The 23,180-nt window shown below is 42.9% G+C and overlaps 2 protein-coding genes across 3 annotated transcripts in view; one reads left to right on the top strand and one right to left on the bottom strand.

Moving 5' to 3' along the window:
* Positions 1–1,773: 1,773 nt before the first annotated feature.
* Positions 1,774–19,417, bottom strand: MSL2 (MSL complex subunit 2). Its single transcript, XM_050902840.1, has 2 exons — positions 19,141–19,417; positions 1,774–4,311 (listed from the first exon to the last, which is right to left on the bottom strand). Exons 1-2 carry the CDS (start codon positions 19,280–19,282, stop codon positions 2,714–2,716), a joined length of 1,740 nt encoding a protein of 579 aa, XP_050758797.1. The 5' UTR covers positions 19,283–19,417; the 3' UTR covers positions 1,774–2,713.
* A 1,249-nt stretch (positions 19,418–20,666) lies between these two features.
* PCCB (propionyl-CoA carboxylase subunit beta) overlaps positions 20,667–23,180 on the top strand; it is a 39,258-nt gene continuing 36,744 nt past the window's right edge. Inside the window, exons 1-2 of one of the 2 annotated variants that reach the window (XM_050902416.1) lie at positions 20,667–20,836; positions 22,534–22,686. In XM_050902416.1, the coding sequence (XP_050758373.1) occupies positions 22,621–22,686 (66 nt within the window). In that variant the 5' untranslated portion in view covers positions 20,667–20,836; positions 22,534–22,620. Of the gene's footprint in view, positions 20,837–22,532; positions 22,687–23,180 lie in introns of those variants that run through there. The other variant, XM_050902417.1, reaches the window with a different exon arrangement.

The following is a 23,180-nucleotide window of genomic DNA, read 5'->3' on the forward strand; positions in this document are numbered from 1 at the left end:
CCAACCCTAATTTAAACAATTACAGAATTAGTCATCAACGGACTAAGCAGTATTTAGACAGTAAGTCCAACATATGCCACACTGATGCCCTTAGCAGTTGCAAAATAGAATTAGAAAACTAACATTTATTAAATCAATTTGAATTTTAATATACATTTCAAGAACGTGGCAGCATAAAAGGAAATGTTTTTAGAAACAACCTGAATCTACCAATTGCAATTTTACATTAATGATCAGGGCTCTCCTGTCGACGGTTCCAAAACACACTTGACCTAAATTCTCCAACTTTTGGTACCATATTTAATGCAGCAGTGAGATAGTAAAGATTCCAAGTACTCCCACATTTCTGGAGCAAAGGTACTATGTATTTAATTTAATGAAAGTCCTAATAAATGTACCATCAACAATCTCAGCAAAACTTAACAGCTCTGCAAAAGCATGCAGAAACAACCCATGCTGTGCAGTTTACTCCCCTTAAATCAGACTCTGGTTTGGCTACTTTTCTTACACGTAGTGGACTAATAAACAGATTTACATTAGTAGGTCACGATCAAACCACCAAATTAGAAAATGGTAGGATCCTTTTGGGTCAACACAAAAATCACATACAAGTTTAACTAAATACATTTTAATAGGACATCGTTAAATCTCATGAGGGCTAAAAAACACAGATCTTAGGTACTTGGGTTGGCAAATAAAGACAAGAATACTAAGAAGCATTTTCCACCATTTACTCATTATCAAAAATATTTTTCAACTCTTCTTGCAAAACAAAAACAAAAAAGTACAGACTGGACACGTACATCACATTTTTCTTCCTATGGCTTTAACCCCCCACCCTACCCACCCCACAAAAAAGACGGGGGGAGAAACAAACCAAAACCAACAAAAAAATCTGACCACATTCACAGAAAATGACACCATGGTACACTACAAAACAAAAGGAGGTGTCATTTGTGTCCAAAGGTTTTTGCTTATTTCTTAGGTGAGGAACCATCATTGTACATGCTTTGTGCCAAATCAAAAGACACCTAGCGTTAGGTCAGAAAGCGCTGCGGGGTTCATTGGATGAATGAAAGGCAAGATGGAAGCAGGAAAGTAACTAAAAAAATTCACATACTATTTAACATGCTGTTGAAACAGGATTTGCCTTTTAAATTAGAAGGTAATGTTTTGTGTTCTAGTCAGCCCATGTTTAATTTGTGCTGCATCATTCAAAGAGGAGAAATTTCTGCTTTCACAAAGTAATCTGACTTTTTTAGGCTGCCAATGAAACCCTAAATGCAAGACTAAATTCTTGCGCTTGTACTATTTTTTAGGGATTAGGCTGAAATAAACCATTTTTGCATAAAGCTGAATTCCTACAAAGGTGCTTTCATTTTAACACTTTCTGAGATAAGCTCTTTGACAACTTTGGACAATTTTTCCATTTTAGAGCCTTTCAACCCAGGCTGAAAAGCACTGACCTTCAAAAGCTACTTTCAATATATTAGCAAAAAATGACATAGATTCTGGGTGGAGTGAGTTCTATAGCTTATTCTGTCTGACAAGCATCCGAAATATTTGACCTTACATAGCAATCGATCCTCTGCCCCAGCTGAAAGATGCCTGTCAGCGAAGAACTACCCGCAGGGGGATGGGTCCCAGGTCTATTGTGGTACAAACTTAATAAAACAAATAAACAAACACACCCCCCCAGTGGTGAGAACTGCTGTGGAAGTCTCTGTGTATCCCAGGCGCTGATGGGCAGCAGAGGCGGGGGGGGGGGGGAAATCAGCCAAGGAGTCTCTCTGTAACCCACAAAACCCCCTCTCTTTTCGAGGGGCAACAGCAGTAAAATCAGCAGGAACTCAAAAAAAAAAGGGGGGGAGGAAAAAAGGAGAGAACAGTGCTAATAAAACTTGAGCCTTCTTTGTGAAAAAGTAATTTTACTGCCCCAGCCAAAATAGCAACATGTCAAACAAACAGAATTGGCATGAAGGGCATAACTGATCAGGAACGTGACCTGTGGAATTGTCATGAAAACAAAAAAAAACGAGTGATGTTGTTAACAGGGACGGCGTATCCGAGTCAGCAGTGTGACGTTCATATCTAACCAACTGATCTTCCTGAACCTTGTCTGGAGACTGAGCTGCTTTTTGGGCTATTAGCTTTCTCAATATATTACTAAACTTTTTTAGTTTCAAACTGTTCCATAGAGTAGATAACTAATTCTCACAATCGGAAATTATCTACCCTTTTCAAACAGTATTCCCCAGCTCAATGCTGTATTTCCTACAGGCGTATTAGGTGATTTTTTAGTAATGGTGACTGTAACTAATTGATAATTACTTTTCTACATCAGAATCTAGCACAGTTTAGATGGACTAACTAGATACCAGTTTTCTACATTTAAGCAGAAGCTTTGACTGAGCACAAAGCATGACCAAGTACAATGAGGTTAATGTCTTCCTTGCCAAAGATCTGGTGATAAAATCATTTACATCAGCAATTGATCTCAAACTATGAGGTGCTGTAAGAACTAAAAACAGTTTTAGGGTAACTCCTCCATTATCTGCAACTATTTCCCAGACACTAATACACATAACATAGCAATGAAAAACACTTGATACAAGTGATCTAAACGCAGGAGCTCCAGCAAGTTAAACAGAACCATAGCTGCCTTAAAACTGTAGCAGTTCCCCTACTGATGGCAGGGAAAAGAAAGACAGACTCAACAGTCATATCTCATGTCTATAGCTTCATCCAAACTTTTATCATCGTGTGTACTGGCAGCTAAAAACGTAGTTACTGGTGACCCTGTCACATTGATTACACTGGTGCTTGTGCTGGCATTGCGCACCGCAATGCTTGTCACATTAATGCCCAAAGTAAGCCTAGTCTGCTCCAAGGCCTTTTCTGGCACTGCAAATGCCTCCAGCTTCTTCTCCCCATTAGCCATGTATGAGTTTTGGCAGCCACGGCATATGCAGTCAAGGCAGGCTTTGCGGTTAGAATAGCAAGGGCAGCGTTGGCCACGGCATGTAAGAACACTTGGATTTTGGGTGGCACGACCACATTTACACCCTTTCTTTTCTTGTGGCTTTTTATACACAGTTTTTGTTGGGCTTCCTGGCATAACGTTACTGCTAGGAACTTTCTCCTTTGCTTTGTCTTTCGTTTTCAGCACCCCTGGTTTGGCTTTCGGGTGAGATTTCTTAGGGGCATGTTCTAAATTCTTTTTCATGCTTTTGTTAGACAGGAGCACAGTTTTACTTATTTTGGGAGTAGTGCCTCCGTTAGGTACAGTTGCGATAGGCTGCAAAGACATTTTATTTTCCTGTTTCACTGTTACAGGAGCTGATGCTCCCAATGTTGGGCCACAGATGATGCTGGAAATGGGTAGAGGTTGAACCTTTTCACTGTCGCTTTCTGATCGAGATCGCTTTCTGTTTAACTTAACTACCTTAGGCGTCGCCGCTGTACAGGAGATTCCGTGAGGAGAAGCATCTGTGGACATGAAAATGTTATGGCTAAGAGGTGGGGGAGAAAGCTGCAGGAAAGGGCCGTTAGTCATGTTTGCTTCCAAGCTGGGCTGCAAATTAGAATCACAGACTTCAGTATTTGAAACGGTCTCTAAGCTCCGGAGCACCTCCTCAACGCTAAGGAGAAGCGAGCCACCTGGTTTTATATCTTCACTGAAACTGCAGATGTCAATGCCTGTCGTACACAAGTCACTAGTAGAAACTGTATCACACACAGGCTGCAGGCTGCTAGAGATATCTTCAGTTTTTATATACTCTCCAGTACTACAGACATCAATTGTGTTTGCGTGTTCAGGAGAAGGAATATTCACTCCAAGTTTATCTACCGAAAGCCCATTACAATTGGGCAACCCGTTGATAACAGAACCTCTAATATCAATGTTGTGTGTGCTTTCAGGTATTGACGTAAAACTAGCTGGAGGATCAGTTGTGAGTTCTGAGGTTGAAGGTACTGGGGAATGTGTCAAACACAAAGCCAAGGCTGTATCAGAAGATTTTTCTGTCTCTTCATGGAGTGGTGATCCATCTTTGAGCAAAGCCAAAAGATCTGCAGAACAATCAACTGCTTGGATAATATCTCGTGCCAGTGGAGTTTGCGTTATGTATTCGCAGAGTTTCTTATAGCAGTTCACTAAGATGCTTAACTGCTTATTCTCCTCAAACTGTTCGTAGTCCTTGCACCAGCTACATGACGGTTTCATCATCATCTTCTTGCCTTTACAAGTTTTGCAGACATAATGCTGACATGTGGAGTTGGTAGGAGCAATAGGGTCTTGTAGCAAATTTCCTAAGGAAAAAAGAAAGAGAAAGATCACAACGGACTCAAGGCTGGTTTCCAGGATAGTATGGGATGAATTTTTTGTACTATCAAAAAAATTGCCTGAAAAAGTTCAGTAAGTCACAAGAAAACGTACCATCCAAACAATAGCCTGTAAAAATTTTCACAGCTGCCATATCTGGTTTTAAAAGAACATTAAAAAAAAAAACCAGAAGAAAACCATCACACCATAACTTGTTGTGCTGCTGCAGCCTTTAGAAATACTCTCAACTAAAACACTCCCAATCCCCTTGTCCCCTTCAGCAGTTTCTTCCATTGAAACTTACAAAACACACAAGATTTCTATGAATTTACAAAAAGTGCAGCAATAAACTCCCATGAAGAGCTACTGCAGAGATTTTAATGAAATTAGTGAAAACAAATGGCAACAGAGCAGAGGAAAACTCTAAAAGGAATGTAAGAATGATGAAATATCAACCCCAAAAGGAAAGAAGACACAGCAGACTTCGTTTTACTTTTCATTTAGCTGGGACCAAAAATAGAGCCTAGCTTTGTGACAGTCAATGCCATGAATAAAGCACAAAGTTTTTAACTTTGCAAGCAACAAAAACAGTTATCTGGATCCCATGAATTCTTATAAACACTGAATAAAACACCTAGTAATAGATTTGAATAACAAAAATAAAAAAGACTATATTGCTCTCTAATAGATCACTCTTGTGCCAAACGAGAAGGTGCAACAAGGTGACCATTAACATAGCCTGGGGAGCGGTGGCTCCTGGTTTTCCAATTCACAGACACCTATCCGTGAAATAATACTTAAAATAGTGGTACTGTCGTAGCCATGATGCTTAAATACTTCAAAGTGTCAACAGCAGCTCATGTCCTGGGCAGGAGCGAAGAAGTCAGAAGAAAGAATTTTCTCCGAGATCTTGCTGTTAACAATAAAAAAACCTAATAAAAATCAGTTGCTAAAGGAATCAATACACCTGACAGCACAGAAAGTTTCAGACACCCAGTCCTGACAATCTGGAAAGTTATGTCTCCAGATCTGTACAGAAGTTTCTTTCACAGAAACTAAAAACTTGGAAGAATGTTTTTGTTTTTTCTTAAGAACAAACCAAATAACACGTAAGGATAAAATATGAAAGAACAGAGGTAACTGAAATTCTGTATAGAAATAATCCAACTAGTAACTAGATCTAGAAAATGACAGTATTGCTTTGCTATTTCTAGCCAGCTCTAGGCCGGAAAGATATGCTAACACCTAAATTAAATCTCAGCGTATCTATAGTCATCTACAGCAACAGGTTTCCCCTTGTTTCCAAGCAGCAGATTCTCAGCTTTGATCAGACCTTTCTCCCCATAAGGAGCCTTTGTTGGATGAGTTACAACCATCAGTGAATTTTCACCCAGATTTTCCAAAGTGAAAACATGCTGTTGCGAACAAATGAATAACAATTTGGGATGAGAAAGCAAAGTGCATATATTAAGACAGACTGAGATAAAAAAAAATTATCAAATATAAAGATATTTTCTCTCATCACTCACTTGCCAAGGAAATTTTAATCACACAGACCTTCTGTAACCAATTCTCGCAATAGCGCTTTGAAGGGATAGAATTAACCGGACCTAGTCGAGTGGACTGAGTTATCAACTAGAGTAATAAAACCCAACCTTCCTACCTCGTATCACCTTAGTCAAGAACCCAAGGCCTCAGGTAGAAGAGCAAGACATACTATACTAACCCTCGGCTGTAGTAGCACTTAAAACATGAAACTTGTCCCTCACTCTGTAGCTTTTCTCAAAATGTTCCACCCCCCTCTCTAACCTAACCCTCCGTACTTTTCACTATTCAAACTACTTTTCAAAATTCAACTTCTTGTGTGTGTTCAAATAGGAAATTTGCATTAGCACAGTAATTCTGCAACACTCTTGAATTCCATTAGTGAGCAGACTATCCCATTTTCCCTTTGAAATCTGGATTCCCTGGTACCTCTTTGGGAAAGGGCTGCTCCATCCCTCCATCTAAGCTGTCTTTCAGTAGAAGTGGCTTGATGTAAACTGGTTTTTGAGCAACAAATAACAAGAGTCAGTGCTGAACTCATCACTACATGGGGGGGGGGGTTTAAATAAATTGAGAGAAAATGTAATTGTTTAGAAAGTTGGCAGGTGGCACACATCTACACAATGTCAAATGATGGGAACTGTCATTACAGCACGACTGGAACAGGGGCCATAGGGAAATGCAGTATTTGAACACAGCTAATTGAAAGCAATGCAGGAGGAACACTGAAAAGGAGAAGCTGTAGAACAGAGAAAGGTTCAAAGCACAGTTACAGCAATACTTGATGGGAAATGCACTTCACAATCAGAGACTAGGTATTTAACTTTTCTTTGCTAATCTAATGAGGAAGGGCTGACTGAGGAAGGGTGACTCCACAAGACCCCACCATGAGAAGACAATAGCAAAGCACTCCTCAAGTTAAGCAGTGAAGATTTAAAGCCAACAGATGGAACATGAAGTCACACGATCCAACTTGCAGTGGGATTTTTTTTTTTTTTTTAAAGTTCCCTTTAAATGACACTACATAAACAGCAATGCAGGCAGAGATGTCCATCATGGTCCTAAAACTGGATTTGATTTTGTGAGAAAAGTCCCTAACTCCCATGAGGAAAAACAAAAAGAAAGCTTTAAATCATATCAGCTAGTCTCAGAAGTCATGTCCTTCAGCAGAAAGAGTTCACAAACAACTGTCCGTCCCTCCTGCATCTTGAGTCTTTCAAACAGGAGACACAGAAAGCCATGCCGGGACCAATGCAGGAGGCAAACACACCTAACACTTGTTCATTTAATGCTTTGATGCTTCAGAAGCCATCGTACAACTACCTGCATCCACACCGCTTCCAGGACCAAAAGCCCACCAGCATGAATACCCAATGAAACAAAGCAGTTGGGTGTGCAACTTGGTCCATCTTTAGCCTCTTTGCTACTTATGATGATAAGCATGAGTTATGATGATCAATGCTTTACAGATTATGAAGCACTAAAATACTTCAGAGATGGAACCAAATAAACAATATACCAATTTAACTCTGAATTAGATTTAAAAAAAAAAAAAAGAAAAAAGTCATCACCAACTGTGCATTTTATTTCTCCCGAAATATATTTGGCTGAAACTGCTGAATGCTAAAAGAGGATACTGAAATATTTAAATTTCCAGAAACTTTGAGGAAAAAAACCAGATGGACAGACAAGACAAAACACTTTACATGCTCTCACTGAAGGAAAGAACAGAGCGAGTTCTACTCTCGGTAAATGCCAGGCAACCTACACGGGAGAGACATTAGGAATGCCTGAGCTGTGGGAATATTTTCAGCTTGAGCTCATATCTCATTGAATATTTATTCTTCAGTCAAAGTTTCTCTCTCGTATGGATTCTGTGGCACCTATCACTCTCTTCAGCTTTAGTATTGTTAAGCTAAAAAAAGAAAAAAAAGAGTAACCACGAGATGCAAATTCACAGAAAATTAAGTTTCATTACTTTTAATACTCAGGGAATAGTATTAAGTCAGCAACACTGTCCCAGAAAGACAACACCCGAGCTGCTACCCAGAATCTTGAGGTACTAAGCTCTGGGATGTTCCAAACTGCTGGATTGTACAGGCTCCCAAGGTGTAACACTCATTTGATGCTGCAAATTACCAGATCTTCCCAGATTAAGATTATGAACTCCACCATGAAAATAAAGCTGGGAAGGATTCAAAGATGTTACCTAGCCCATCCTCAAACTCCTAAGAATAACCATACTGAGTTAGACCAAAGATCCATCTATAGCCCAGTAGGCCATCTCACTGGTGGCCAAAAGCAGATACTTAGGGCACAGAGTAAGAACAAGGCAAGCAAACTTAATACTTGCCCAGCTTTTAACCATTATTAGCTGAGATACTTCTCATGGGACATGGGGTTTCCATGTACTCAGTAACCCTCAGATTCTCTCCTTAGGCTTGCCTCATCTCCTCTTTAACTATTTCAAATGTAATCAATCACAACAGGCTTTGACAAGAGGTTCCCTGGTCAACAATCCATTGTGCTGAGAACGACCTTTTTGTTTTGAACATTACTCTTACTTTCACTTGACAGTTTCTGGTTCTTGTGTTGGATGAGGCAACAGTCAATCCCGATCCCTCTCTTCCACACTACTCATGGTTTTACAGACATCTACCATATAACCCTCCAAATTGCCTCTTTTCCAGACTGTGCGGAAGTTGTTCCTTATGTTGGATCACCCTTCCCCTAACTCTTCCACAGTTCTTTTTTGAGATGGGGGGACCACAACTGCAACAACGTAAGATACAGGTGAACTACAGCTTTATACAGTGCCATAATGAAGTCCTCCACTTTACTCCAGTCCTGATTTTTAGCATTTGCTTTGCTTTTTTGACTGATACTCAGTCCTGAGCTGGTATTCTCATGGAGTTTTCTATTGCAAGGCCAAGATCTCACTTTTGGCTGGTAGCCATCAGTGTTATCCCTTTCTATAAATTTACAAATTTATATAGATCCTCAAGATATAAAAAGGGTGGGCTCTGAGAAGTTAATATTTTTCCCATGTTTATCATTTAATATTTATCTAAGCTAAATTTAATTTGTCATTTTATTGCGCAGTCATTCATCTGCATAAGATCCTTCCATGATTACTCAATGCAGGCCTTCATTTTTACTACCCTAAATAGCTTGGTATTGCTGAACTTTGCCTCGTCTTTTCTCACCCTCTTTTGCAAGGGGTATATTAATACACCAAAAGCAAAATCGCGTTCTTATAAAGCCTCCAATAAGAGGCTTTCCCTAAACAACATCAGCTCTTAACTATCCTACTTTCTGAAAGGTTTACTAAACGTCTACATTAATATGAGCACTTACAATTAATAAGCAGCATATACAGAGGAAATACTTTTAATATATTATTTACAAAATATCACAGCTGTCCTGGAAAGGCTGCTACCAGGAGGGAGGTCATTTAAACCACAAGGAATACTTCCTATTGTGTTCCTTAATGAGCATTACTTCACAGCTGCAGGAAGAGGGGAAGCATCTGCAAATTGTATCTCGGAGACCAAAGGGAGGAGAAGAATTGGGAATCAAAGCAATTGTTAGGTGCATATATCCAGCCAATGTGCTCCAAATGGATGAAATTCACTGAGAAGAAAGACTTGAATCGAAACAGGTCACCTCCCTCAGCAAAGGCAGAAATATAATGCCCTAGAAAAGGGGCTAAACACAAGTAACTAATTTAGCGCCCTTGGAAAAGCCTACTGAAACATAATACATTGCCTTTTTTAACAACTCAAAAGTCTTAAGAATGATGTAACTATTACATCTTAATTTGATGAAGTAAACTAGAAAAAAATGTCAAATTTTGTTACAAGTAGAAATAAATTTATCACTGGGGTTAATCTGCAACATTTGTCTGCCAAAACAGAGTCTTTAATCCTCGATTGCATTCGTATCACCAGAAATCACCCTTGTTTTATAGTGCGCAGCAAGCAAGCGGAAAGCTCAACAGCCCAGTCCTCTATTCCTTTCACTCTCTACCTGACTGAAGTGGCGTATCTGCTACACAACGCAAAAGCAGGACTGGCATCCATGAAGAAGGGGAGAAGATGGTAAGAAGGAAGCTCACCTGCACTAGTTAATCTCTTAACATCAAACATTACTATGACCATGATTTCATTTTTAAACCCAGATTACAAAAAGCTTCTGTGAACTTTGGATTAGTCAGATAGAAATTCTAAACCTCTGTGAGTCTAGCGAGTTTTAAAGAACAGGAAGCTATAATCAATCTGATGAAGCACACGTATATTTCTATGTTACACTTAAAATTAATACATGGCAAGCACCTCAAAGTAATAACCGGAAGCTGGAGATTTAACAGTTGGACTGCTACACTTTCAGCATTTTCATTTCTGGATTAAACACAATCTGATTGTTTCTACTAAAATAATTAGCAACAGGCAGTAAGCTCTAACAAATTGCTACATTTAAGCTTCAGAGTTAACCACCTGAAGGATGGGAGCTAGTTCTCACTGACTGGTGGTACCACTTGATAGGCTTTTTGAAGTTCAGCTATCCATCTACCTGCACTTCAGCTGAAGCAGCCTCTGAAAGGAAAAGGCTTGCTCCCTCCACCACCTTGCCTGCACTGCTCCCTTCTTCAACCCCACACAGCGTCTTTTCATCTAAGAAATTATCAGCTAGATCTGACTGAAGAATAAGTAGCTCAATGAGGTTTCAAAGCAAAACATGAAAAAGAAAAAATACAGTCATAAAAGCAGTAGCATTTTCAGAGTTTGATAAAAAAAACTAAAAGCACTATTTGCAAAACTATTTGACGATAGACAGGCAGGCATATGATAAGTAGTGAAAAGGTCTGTTAACGATCTGCAGAAAAATAAAACAAATGTGTAAGATCTGTTTTATATGGATGAAAGATCAGGATACTTACTAGCAAAGAAGATAACTAAATACACTCAAAACCAGAGAAACTCCAAGAGAGGTTAGTGCAAGGGACAACTGCCAAGGACAAGACAACAGTGAAAGGTCTCCTTCCACAGCTCTCAAGCCCTAACATAAACCCCTTCCAAACCGTACACTCCAGATGGTGGGCTTGAACCACGGTCTGGTTGATACATTTCACAAATACTGCACCGAAGTCAAGAGGCAGATTCACCAGATGGAGGTTTGTCCTACCCCTGCCCTGACAAACTGTCCCAGTTAGAAAAATGTTTGGCAACTTCTCTCATCATACAGAAACCTACTGGATCACCTGGCAGAGGTGCTGCCTATCACCCAGATATCCTACACCCACTTCCCAGCGTTCAGAAAACAAATCGGCATTTGTAGCAACCACACTCTTGGTTGAGAGGCATGAAGATGCAAGACACATTTGCAGTATTACTAGCACAAAACTTTGAACCTGTGTCTACAAAACACGGCTTGTAAGTAAGAGGAGTTCGCAATGATAACACTAGAAATGTACTTATCCTTTCATGTTTCTTGTGAGACGAGGTTTCGTAGACAGAAATTGTTTTATTCAGCCAAAAACTAGAAATAGAAAAAATTGCCCAAGATGTTCAGCACACAACCCTTTTTCAGATCTGAAACAGTAAGAGTTTACCTGTGAACTAAATGATAGTATTTCTTCCTGAAAATACCATCTTGCTCTTAGATCACCACAACTACAACAACAGTGCCACTAGAATTTGTCCAAAGACATTCACAAGCATTGACATATTCCCTGTCAGGTGAAATGGAAACATGGGGGACACACAAAAAAAAGCATTAAAAAACCCCACCAAACACAAACTTATTTCAAAATTTTATCAGAGGAAACATTCTGCTGGCTGCTGAGTATTTCTGAGCATCCTCCATCAACAAACAACTATGAAAAATTAGCTACAGAAATTATTACCCTCATATAGGGATGGTCATGACTAAAGAATTAATGATTGTATAACTCTCTGGAAAAATAAAAACTGCACTATTTTTGTCTGAACACCATGGGAACCCAAATTAACCATGATAAGAATACAGTTAGACTATTTTTTTGCCTATTTGGAGAAATACAGTCAACCTCTTTAGCTAAAGTTCAAGAAAAAAAACAGAAATATGACAACAAATTGCATTTTAACTGTAGAAGGGACTGCTTTGTTCTCTGACTCCACCCCCTGCATAATAAACAACAGAACATATTTTACCAAGTCCTATGTCAAAGTTATATTTCTGTTTGAAAGTCTTTGTGTTTACAAAATCACTGACTGGAAAAAATCTAAATGTATTTTTAACAAACTAGGTGGCAAAGTTCAAACTCTGTAATGAACAGGCTTTAAAAAGATAAATAAATTCATGTTTTTCACCATCCAATGTAAAATTTTCATGTAATGATGTTTTCCAAGTGTCAAGGTTGCTGTATTTTAAGAGGTTTTAAATGGCAAAGTTAACATTTCTCCTATAGGTATAAGATTAATTTAACATATTTCTATGCAGCATAAACACTCATAAGAGTTAAAACTTGCTTTGAAAGTTATAGATCAAGTTGATCACAGTCTCTGAGCAAACCAAAAAGTAATGAAAACTGTTTTTTTCCCACCAAACAAAAATGCTCGCACCATCAAGATTAACCACGCAATCTTAAAGTAAAGTGTGCTCTTCAAGGCTACTGGAGAAGGAGCAAGCCCTGTGCTGTGACTGCAAGGCTGAGGAGACAGAGAATAACAAATTACATCATTGAAGGACTTCAAAGTGAATTCCTCCATAAGAGCAGGGAAATCTTTACTATCTGGAAAGCACTGTGCTCAAGAAAGGTTGTGCTATGCGTTATTTCTCAAGTCATGTACTAGATGCAAAGAATCTTTTCTGGCCTCACAAAGAACTCCAACATAATATGCAGCAACTGCTTACTCCATATTTAGTCAACCTAATCTGTAAATCATAACATAGTAAGAAAACAAAACCAAAATAATCTGTGTTTGAACACACTATGTCCATAGACCCGGACAACTAAGTTGTCCCAATAAAGATGCCTCTTGGCAACACATTAACTTTTCTTTAAACACTCTGAAATGCAATCAGTTCAATCAATATCCTCAGGCGACCATCAAAACACGTCCATCATCTCCCACTGCCTCGATGAGAAACACACTCTCATCTCAAATCACATCAGAAGACAATATTGCAATCTTCACTTTGCAACCTTCTTCTGAAGCCCACTATCAACCAGCTGTTACGGTGGAAACCACAGTTACTTCTCTTCCTACTCCTCTTCTCGATTTTGTGCTAAGACAGAAGACTACTTGTAGTTTAGAAACCAATTTAAATTCAAGTGGTAGAACTTTATGTTATCAAAACTTATGCAGTACAATGCAGACAACCTTGAAAAAGCAGTTCTCCCAGGAGTCACACACAGGATTTAAAAACAGGAAAGGGAAACAGTGAATTTAAGTAAGGAGATTTAAGAGGAAGAGAAATCATCCAACATATTCTTGGCTAAAAATTGGTGTATTCAGAGATGTGCGAGTGGACATTTTACAGACAACTGCCTGTGCTGGTTATCTCCAAAACAAGAAAAAGAATACCTGCAGCAGAAGGTATTTGATAGGTACTTAGTCCCATAGTCCATGCTCCCTGATGGTTGTTTCGGAGATTCTAGTTATTTTGCACATTCTTCATAAATTCAGAAGTATTTTGGCAACCATTCATGTAATTTTTAAGGGGAAAATAACATACTTTTAAAAACTACCAATATGTGAAAATGGAGGAAAGAAGAAAATGTCAATTAAAAGATACCTTAAAAAACAGCACCGATCTAGATCACTTTTCAAACATAAAAGGCAACTCTGACCTGGCAGCACGGATCATGAATCAGCCTTCACTCTCCTTAACCTAGGGCGAATGGACAAGGAATGAGAGAGTTCTAGGCTAAACTTTTCCATCACAAAAGTTAAATACGCTTTTTCACTTTAAACCTCTGATATCCAGGCTTAACTCACTTAGTCATGGCTCACATCCCAAACAGAAAATCCAGTATCATGCATGTAATTAAGTTTTAGTAGTAGTGGGAATTTGTTTCTTCTGCCTTCTTCCATCTCTGTGACCAGAAACTGAATTTTCTAGGAAGTTTCAATCTATTTAGGTGTCACCCAGCTATCTTCCCTTCTCTGACGGACATCACGTAACTGCTGCATGCCTCAGATTGTCTCAATACCATCAGTGAAAAAAAAGACTTTTGCTTACTCTAGAGCCATAATTCGCTTGCATTCCACTTGCTTGTGGTGCTTCTTGCCTTAAATACTTACAGAAATTTTCATATGAAAGTTTAATGAAACTGTACAGGTCTAATTCACAATTTCCCAATGACAAAGTATAGCCTAAAGTAATAAGCTCTCCTTGGGATCCATAACGCTGCCACGAAGAGCTACAGACAAAGGGTCCGGAGGAGGTCACACCACACACTGGTGTAGGGGGGGAAGCAGGTCAGAACTGCAGAAGCAATGGAGAATTAGCCCAGCGAGGGGCAAGGAAGAAAAGGAGGAGCCTTCACAGGTCCAACAACACGGACAAGATGGCACAAAGATGGAAAATTTTACGCAACTCAATATACCACCAACTATGGAGAAATTTCAAACCTAGCTAGCAGAATGAGTTCCATTAAGACTCAACTTATATTGACAGTATAAAACTTCCAAAAAATAGGCTAAGACTTTTACACAAGAGCAGGATGGAAATAACATCCCTACACTAATCTTTATATAGGAAAACAAGAAGTCAGCAATTTTTATTGTATTTTTTTGGTAACCCATGCCACTCCCCATGCTTAGGAGTCGCCTCCATAATGCTGCTTTACCATTTAGCCTTCAACCCTCTGACTAAAATTATCAAGAGCAATCTCAGAACACTTGACAGGAGCTGTATACGGTACCAGTCAGTATTGTCACATTGTTTCTTTGTTCCTTCCCACGCCTTAATCTCCCTTAAGCCACATGTTGTCTCACATCCCCTTACTTAGATTGCAGGATGTTTAAGGCAAGAACTATATTCTTATCCTGCATTGCTACAGCACAAGCTACCGCTGGGTTCCTGGTCAAACGTAAAGTGTTGTCCTAAAGCCACACAACCTTTCAAGCACTTTCACATTCTAAATCAGCAATAACAATCTTTCACACACCTTTTAAATATCTTTCAGAGGTTCCAGGATGAAGTTTTCCACAGATAAAAAGCTAAACTGATCTGACTGGCAATCTGTCTCTTACAAGCATTTTAACTGAATTTCAAAAAAGGCTGTTAATGCTGAAAAGCCAACTGAACCTTTGAATGACTAGCAGTAACCTACATGGTATCTGAAACAGAGAAAGGCACTTTTAACAAGATTTTTATCCCAATAGGCAGTATTTTTAAAACACAGAAGTTTGTTGCATAAATTCTACTAAACTATTTTTAAATTAAATGTGGTATTAACATGCAATTTAATAATAATCACTTTAGTCCAGAGACTGAAACTCAGATTTCACATCCTGAAAACACATAAGGCACATACCTTCTGTCTAATGCACACTCAGGAGTAATTGGTTTTCAAGTTTTAAAAGCTTTAGGAAATATCATCTTATATATCCCTGTAAAACACCTACACCACCATCTAGGAAACTGTCACATGATCACACTTAAATCCTAGAAACATACAGCACCATACCATCAACATAATTTAACCTTTATAACCCATTAGGTAAGACAGAGACCTCAAATCCACCTAGAACAGATTTAGTTGACTTACAATGGCATACTGTATTTACATTATGACTTTCTACTGATGGAACTTCACGTGTGCCAATCTGAATCTAAAATCAGAACTTTAATTAGAATTTCATCATTACGTGGGTCCAAAAACTTCTGCCACCCCTACTATGTGAGCTGGTTTAAAAGACTATCAGATCAAAAGAAAATGAGTTGGCTTATGTCTAGTGCATTGAGAAAATAGTGAAAGCACAATGATGTTAGTTGATTTATATAGCTGTCACTAATTTCTTCTAAAAACAATTCTCTAAAATTAAAGGGACAATCTTGACTGCGGAATTAATACCTACAGCATAACAAAGCATTACAGAATGCATTCAGAGAGATTAAATGCTGAGGAAAGGCTGACGACATAAGGAGCACTAATTTGGGGAGTAATTTCCCAAGGGAAGTCCTAGAAGTCCAACACTTGAGACTTTAACCAAGTGTAGGGGTTTTATGCATTACTGATAATTCATGCAGCATTTCTCCAACAAAGCATGTTTAAACATTTACAGTCAAGACTGCATTCTACTAAGATCTGTGCAAGGAAAGTACCAGACAATCAAAGTTCCGTGTACATGAACCCACACTCAGGTATTTGGATCTCATGGTCTAAACAGACAAATAGGGTAGAAAGAAGTGAGCATCTGAAAAGCTGTTAAATATTTTTTAAAAACGCACACTATAAAGTTTGGGTGGTCATAGCACTCGCTCTTGTCATCATGACATCTCACAAAGTAATCTTTACTTCAGTACTTAAACTTTACCTTTTAAAACACTGAGGTTAAAAAGGTTTTGACAGTTAGATAGGCTTTAAATGACCTTAAATATGCAGAAGGTGTAACAGCTCTTAGCACTAATGTGTACAAGAGAAAAAAAGTATTTTAAAAATATCATGGTAAGGTCAGAGGGCCAAAGAGAGAAAGAGGCACCAATATTCACTCATGACAGAAGCGGGAGAAAAGGAACACAAAAAGCAAACAAGAAAAAGAAGGTCAATTTGCCTTTACCAGTCTGAGCTGAAGATTTATGACTGCTGGTCAACACCAGAGTGGACAGTTTTGTATCAGGCAGGACCACTCTCCCATGACTAACTGCCTGCAGGTTCAAGAAACTTTACTAACTCTGCAGGACAGAAACTGTGTTTTACTGTACGGCTTCACAAAGAGCCTGGTATTTACTGAGGCCTCTGTATGCCACCACACCACAAACAGGAGCCCAAGACACAGAGAGAGAATACTGGGGAATCACTCATAGACAAAATATTTGAAACAAACAGTGGCTACAGTTATGTGAAAGCTAGCCGCAGTACGAAAAAATATAAGCCAAAGCAATAACGTTAAAATTCAAAGAAAATAAGGGATGAAGGGAGAAAGCGGAATCATCAAGAAGTAGTTTGTAAGTAGGCATATCCATGGAGGCACAAGTCAATAGAAGAAGAAAAACTAAAAAGCATGGTTTGCTCTACCAAACTGAGAGTGACAGAAAAGCCAAGCAAGAAAAGCTGAAGAGGGGAAAAATAGCTCAGGAATTTGGGCAGGGACAAATTAAAGATAGATGATTTCAATAGCACAGAGTGTAAAAATAAGATTGCAAAAGGCCAAGAAGGGAGGAAGTCAAGGCAAGGAGAACAAAGAACACACTTCAGAAGACCAGTCTGAAAGTGGAGAGGTCAGATAGCACAGTAGTTAGAAACATGTAGTCTCTATGTAAATATCTTATTCTTTTTTTAAAAAAAAAAAAAAATCAGAAAAGTATTAGCATATTTTTAGGCAAAAGCAGCCTGGTGATTGACCAAAAGCAAGAAGGATTTATGGAAAAAAAGCACAGTTAGGGATTGGAATTAACAGGGCCTAAGGTAATAAGCAAGAGATAAAGGGCAGAGGGTGCATCGATATTGACATCAGGGTTACATGAGGAAAAAAAAAAAAAAACTTAGACAAATTATTTCAGGAAATGACGATGCAGTGATCCTGGGAACAGGCTCCCTCTTTCCCAGTACAAACAGATCTCTATTTTCTAAGACTTTAAGTGGGAGGAGCCAATAGCTACAGGATAGGAAGCATCCAACACTGGTTTAGCAGCCTCAACAGCTGAAATCCTGATCCTGTAAATAAATAGAATATTTAACTTTATAAACCCCAGTAATTCAATTAAATCTTAGTGTGACCACACACATTCATAAAGATAAACACATGCAAACATAGTGGACATGAGTCCACTCTGTTAGGAAAACACAAACACACACAGGGCCAGGACTTAAAAGTACCAGAGGAAAAAAAGGAGAATTAACAAAATTAATCAACTGAGAGGTCTAACAGTTCAGACTCCCTCTCTCAACACTGACCAATGCTCCAAAGGAAAGTTCAAGAAAGGCTGACAGCTTATTCCAGAGCTTCCTACCAAGAACGGACACGTGCCCCCACTTCATAAACACAGCAGAATACAATTCCTTCCCAATGTTCCCCAGACTGTAATACTGCAATTCCAGATGCCTGCATTTGCCCACAAAATGCAGAATGCTCTTTTTTGGGGGGAGGGAGTGGGGAAATCCTAGCAGACTTTCAGCCTATTTGCTTTTTATGGTAATTACTGTTATAGGACAATTATCTGCTATGCAGAAAAAAAAAACCCAACCAAATATTGTTTCTGTGTGCTTAAAATTCCTGGCTTTCAATCTGAATTACTTGTTTGTTCTTTACATTTCAAGGAGGGAAAAAAAAGTATAAACTTCTTATTTCCCTGCCTCTATGGTCTGTATATTGTTTTGAGTATCTCTTAACCACACTTGCTCTTAGTCATCACTTTTTTAAAGCCATTAACTCGACTATATCTGGGTATTCCAATAACCACTAGTAACTACCATACCCTTTATGAAATAAAGTGAACGGAGTAAAGTGTTGCATTTTCGGGAAAACACACTCTCTCAACAAAAACAACAGATTATTTTCTTTACAGCTTGCCAGGCTATTAAATATGCAGACCCCTAACACCTTTCTATCTTTTGACCAATATTGCCCGCAGACTTCCCCCCACTTCGGGTTGTTTTTTGCACGGGGGCGGGGGGGGGGGAGTGGCGGGTTTAAGCCGAAGAATATTTTCACTCCACCTTTCCCAACTTGCAAAACAACCACGCCGCTACCCACGGCCCCCCCCACCCGCGCCGCCCCCCGCGGGAGAAGCGCGGCCCGCCCACGTGGGCTCCGCCGCCGCCCCCCTCCTTCCCCCCCCCCCCCCCGGCGGCGAGAGGCTTCCCCGGGAGCGGGGGTTCCGCGGCGAAAGGCTGAGGAAAGTTTCCCGGGCCGCCTCCGTGCGTGAGCCCGGCTCTCGGGGCGGGAAGAGCCGTACCGCGGCGTTCCCTCCGGCGGCCGTACCGGGGCGAAGCCGGCCCGCCGGGGCAGCGCCGAGGCGGGCTCTCCGGGCAGCGCGGCCCAGGGCCGCCCCGCAGCGCCGTGCGGAGAGCCCGGGGAGGAGGCTCATTGTGCAGGGAACAAAAGAAAGATCCTCACCGCAAACGCAGCAGGAGAGGGACTGCCTGAAGTAGGGCAGGAGCTTGTTAATCTCTGTAAAGGACTGGGGATCCCCAGGGTCGTAGTTGAGCACCAGGCGGCTCGCTGAAACGTAGAGAGCAGTGGCATTCACCGGGTTCATCGCAGCCGCTCGCACGCCGCCGGCTCCGGGGTGAGAAGAAAGCGCGGCGCCGAGTCCGTGCCGGCCGAGGGGGCAGGTGGCCCCGGGGCGGGGGCAGGCCGGGTGTCACCTTGGTCCGGGGCCACCTGGAGCCGCGCGGCGGCGGCAGCGCGGAGGCCGCGGCGGCCCGGCGGCCCTGTCAGAGGGGCCGCGCTGGCTCCTCCTCCGCCTCCAGCGGGGCCTCGCTCCCGAGCAGCGGCCTCGGCCCGCCCGCAGCCACACAGCGCAGGGAGGCGGCGGCGCTACTCCAGGCTGCGGGCCATGCCGGGCCGCCCTCCCCCGGGCCCTGCTCCTCTCCGAGCGGACGCTTCCTCGGCCGCTGCGGGCCGCGCCTCAGCGGCGGCCCGGCATGGCGGCGGCCGCAGGGAGGAACCGCGAAGCCAGCTCAGGGCGGCGGCGGGCCGGGCCGCGCTGCCCGATCCGGCGGCGGGGGAGGGAGGCGGATGCACCTGGGCCTCAGCGCGGCCGCATCACCGCGGCGCCGCCGCGGCCTCCTCCGCGGGGCCGGTGGCTCCTGGCTGCGCGGCCGCGGGGCGGGCGCCGCTCGCGGGGCAGGATCCGCCGCCCGATCCGCGCCGCAATGTCAATAGCAACCGTTAGATCCAACCGTCACTGCGGAGCCATCGCCGCTGCCGTCTAGCGCCCAGCACTGCGCATGCGCGGCCGGGCCGCTTCCCTCCCCGCAGCGGGGGCCCATCCCGCGGCGCGGGGCGGGCGGGGAGCGCAGCGCCCTCTAGCGGGGGCCCGGGCGCGCCGCCGCGGGGAAGCGGGGCTGCCCTGCCGCCCTCGGCCTGGGCGCGGCGCCGGCCTGAGGGAGAGGGCGAGGGGGCGAGCGCGCGCGCGCCGCAACGGCCGCCTCAGCAACGGCCGCCTCAACGGCCGCCTCGCCTCAGCGCGGCCGCCACGCCGGCAGCGCCGCGCCTGCTCCGCGGAGGGCGGGCCGCCGCCGTCTCCGCCGCTCCCGCGCCAGGCGGGCGGGGTCTGCTGGCGGCGGGGCCCCTCCGGCGGGTTGGCTGCCCCGTGCCCGGGGCGTTGAGGCTTTCCCCTCGCTCGGGGCCTCCACTTCACGGGCGGCCGTGCCTCTGGAGCGGCTGGGCACGGACACCGCTTCGTGCTCCTGTCATGGCGAGCGCCGCCGCTCCCCTCTCAGGCTGAGGAATCGGACCCCGCCTCTGCCTTAAGCCATCCTGGAACCTGCAGCCAGGCCTGTCAAATACCTCAGGCTTCCATCTGGGCTTGAGACTTCGGGGTACCAACTGGCCCCCCTTCCAGCCCGCATGGAGGAAGTCCAGCGTGTCTGCCTTCAAAGTGAGGGAGCTGCAGGGCCTATGAGGTTCTTAGAAGATCTGGCACAGGAGCTGCAGAGCACACCCTTCTCAGATGCTTTTGGATGCCCCAGTGGACACCAACAGCTGCCCACACACGGCTGCATAGACGGAAGTTTGTCACGAGCGTTCTTGCTGTCCATACCAGCGCTCTGGAGACCCCAGCAGTCGATCCACAGGCTTGGGGCAGGTATGACCAAGATATGGGCACAGGAGGGATTTTTTACCTTCACCAGGTTTTAGATCACTGGGGACATATGGAGGGAACTTCTGATATTTCCACTGTAGGCACTAACTGAGGCCATTCCACGCACCTCCAGGTCCTGTGTTGCAACACTGCCAGTGCCATCAAGGCAGCCCTCTGCCTGCTTCTGTGTTTGGCGTTTTGGGGGACTCCGATAGAATCTCTCCTTTTTCCCACTTGTCCCTCTCTGTGTTCACCGAGAGTTGCCCATGTTAAACTAATCAAGGAGTTCCACCTGTATCTTTCTGTTCCTTGTTCTCTTCATGAATTCCCCCAGCTTTCCAGCCCAACTCAAAATGAGTGTGCATACAAAATACAGGAATTTGGGTCTTGACTCCAAATACACATTTAGCACATTTAGGTCCTCATCAAGCTGTCCAGCTCATTCCCCACCTGACACCATTTTCGCACAGCCCACGTACAGCCCCTGTTTGCTCACTCAGTGCATCTCGCGTATTAACATACAACACTCCCACCTCCCTTTTGACCTCCCAGCAAACACTCAATATGCCATCTCTGGACCACAACTCCTTGCACACGTTCAATCCCTAACATGACTTCATTTCACGGCACAGCATCTTCATTCTCACTCTCAGCCTACGTGGATATTGCCTGTAAAATGCCCAATTCCTTGTTCAGCTTACTGCCAGAAACACCTTATGTGCTGAACCAAGCCAACAAACTGAAATAACATTCAAGCAATTTCCCACCAAGTACACATGCTCATATACACCTCCCTGTATCACATCCTCTGCCAAACTCCAAACACAGAGTGTCCTGAACACTCTCATCTCAACCCCTCCCAACCATATCTCACGCTGCTCTGGCTGTTATGCAAGGAACTTGACACCCAACATCCAAAGAGTTTTACCAGTCTTGTCTAATTTCTGGGATGTACTCCTTTGGGGTATCGTGCGTGAGCTGGATTCAGCAGTTGCCATCAGTAGCGTTCCAGGACCAAACCTCAATATCCCCATCCACAGCATTAACTTGCTCTATTCTTACATTCCTTAATAGAGCTAAAGAAGTAGGTTTGGATTCCATCTAAGAACAACTGCAATCCTAGCAGGACAGATAATATAAACTCTCTAGAACTGCAAGTAAATCTTACTCTTGAAAATTATGGTAATAATTGAATAATTGAATATGAAATTGCAAGAGTAGCAAGACTGACTTGGTTATACCCTTTTGGCCAGAGGAAGCCCATAGTGCTTTTTTCCCCACTATTGCTGGCTGATCTGCTGAATTTGACTTTTCTTCTAGTCAGACCCTTGAGTTGAGGGTCCACATTTCTAATAGTGCAGTCCAAGAAGCAGACAGAATTTTTCCTACCTCTGTTGATTGTTTCTTCTAATCTATCAGCATCACTATTCTGGAGAATGAGGCCCACTAGCCAAACAGATTGGGTTAGGTCCTCAGCTGTTTGTCATCACTAGGACAAATAGAGTGGTAAGACTAAATATTAGGGTCTTGAGTGCACTAACAGGCTCTGCAACCTCTTCCCCCTGCCCTCAGGGGTTTGGCCGCCTGCCTGTGCATCAGGCCAGCTCTGATGTGGTGCAGCTGTGTGACCTTGGATCAGGCTGCTGACAAATAGCCAAGCTGTGAGAAGTTTCATCTGGGCCCTCTCTGCTTTGCCTTAGGAGCCGCCTTTAAGCAGAAGACCTTGCCCTTTCCAGAACTATACTCTGACTTCCTGCTTTGGCTGTGGACCTGCCTCATTGCTGTGGATGTCTGGCGATCACTGGGCTCACCCTTGTTACTGCTGCTGGACCTGCTCTGCTCTTCTTGTTCAGGTACTGTGGGACTGTGTTTCTTGTTGGTGACAATACTGCCCCTGCCTGCCTTGCTGTCACCTTCCTGGCTCACCTTCCCCTCTGCAGTAGCCACTTTTGCTGCTCCCTGATACTAAAAGCCTTGTGGCACAAGTGTTCTCACTGCTCATCTACCTCTCTGGCCAGTGGTATGTGCTTAATATTGAACAAGCCCTGAAACACTCAATAAACTATTTCATATGCCAGTGGAAGTAACCTTCAGTAGCCGTCCCCTCTCCTCTGCTGGGAGAGTGGCAGAAAGAAGGGCTTAATGTGAAATTCCTCTCACATGTCCAACTGCTGTGGTTTTATTTCTACTTCCATGCCTTGTCTTTCACCTCCCCGAACCCGTCTGTCTTGGGAGACCACTTTAAGAGACTTGTGTAGGAAGCAAAGACTCTCCTTCAAATTGGTGAAGAACATCTAGTATTTCCAGAGATCTACAAGGGGGAGGGGAGAGTACAAAAGACATTTGG

Source organism: Gymnogyps californianus, chromosome 10, assembly GCF_018139145.2.
Source record: "Gymnogyps californianus isolate 813 chromosome 10, ASM1813914v2, whole genome shotgun sequence".
Lineage (NCBI taxonomy): Eukaryota > Metazoa > Chordata > Aves > Accipitriformes > Cathartidae > Gymnogyps > Gymnogyps californianus.

Coding starts and splice junctions, on each gene's coding strand:
- MSL2 (XM_050902840.1), bottom strand. CDS start 19,282: ATGAACCCGGTGAATGCCACTGCTCTCTACGTTTCAGCGAGCCGCCTG. Junction 4,312..19,140: donor CCTCTCCTGCTGCGTTTGCG/GTGAGGATCTTT, acceptor TTTTTTCCTTAG/GAAATTTGCTACAAGACCCT.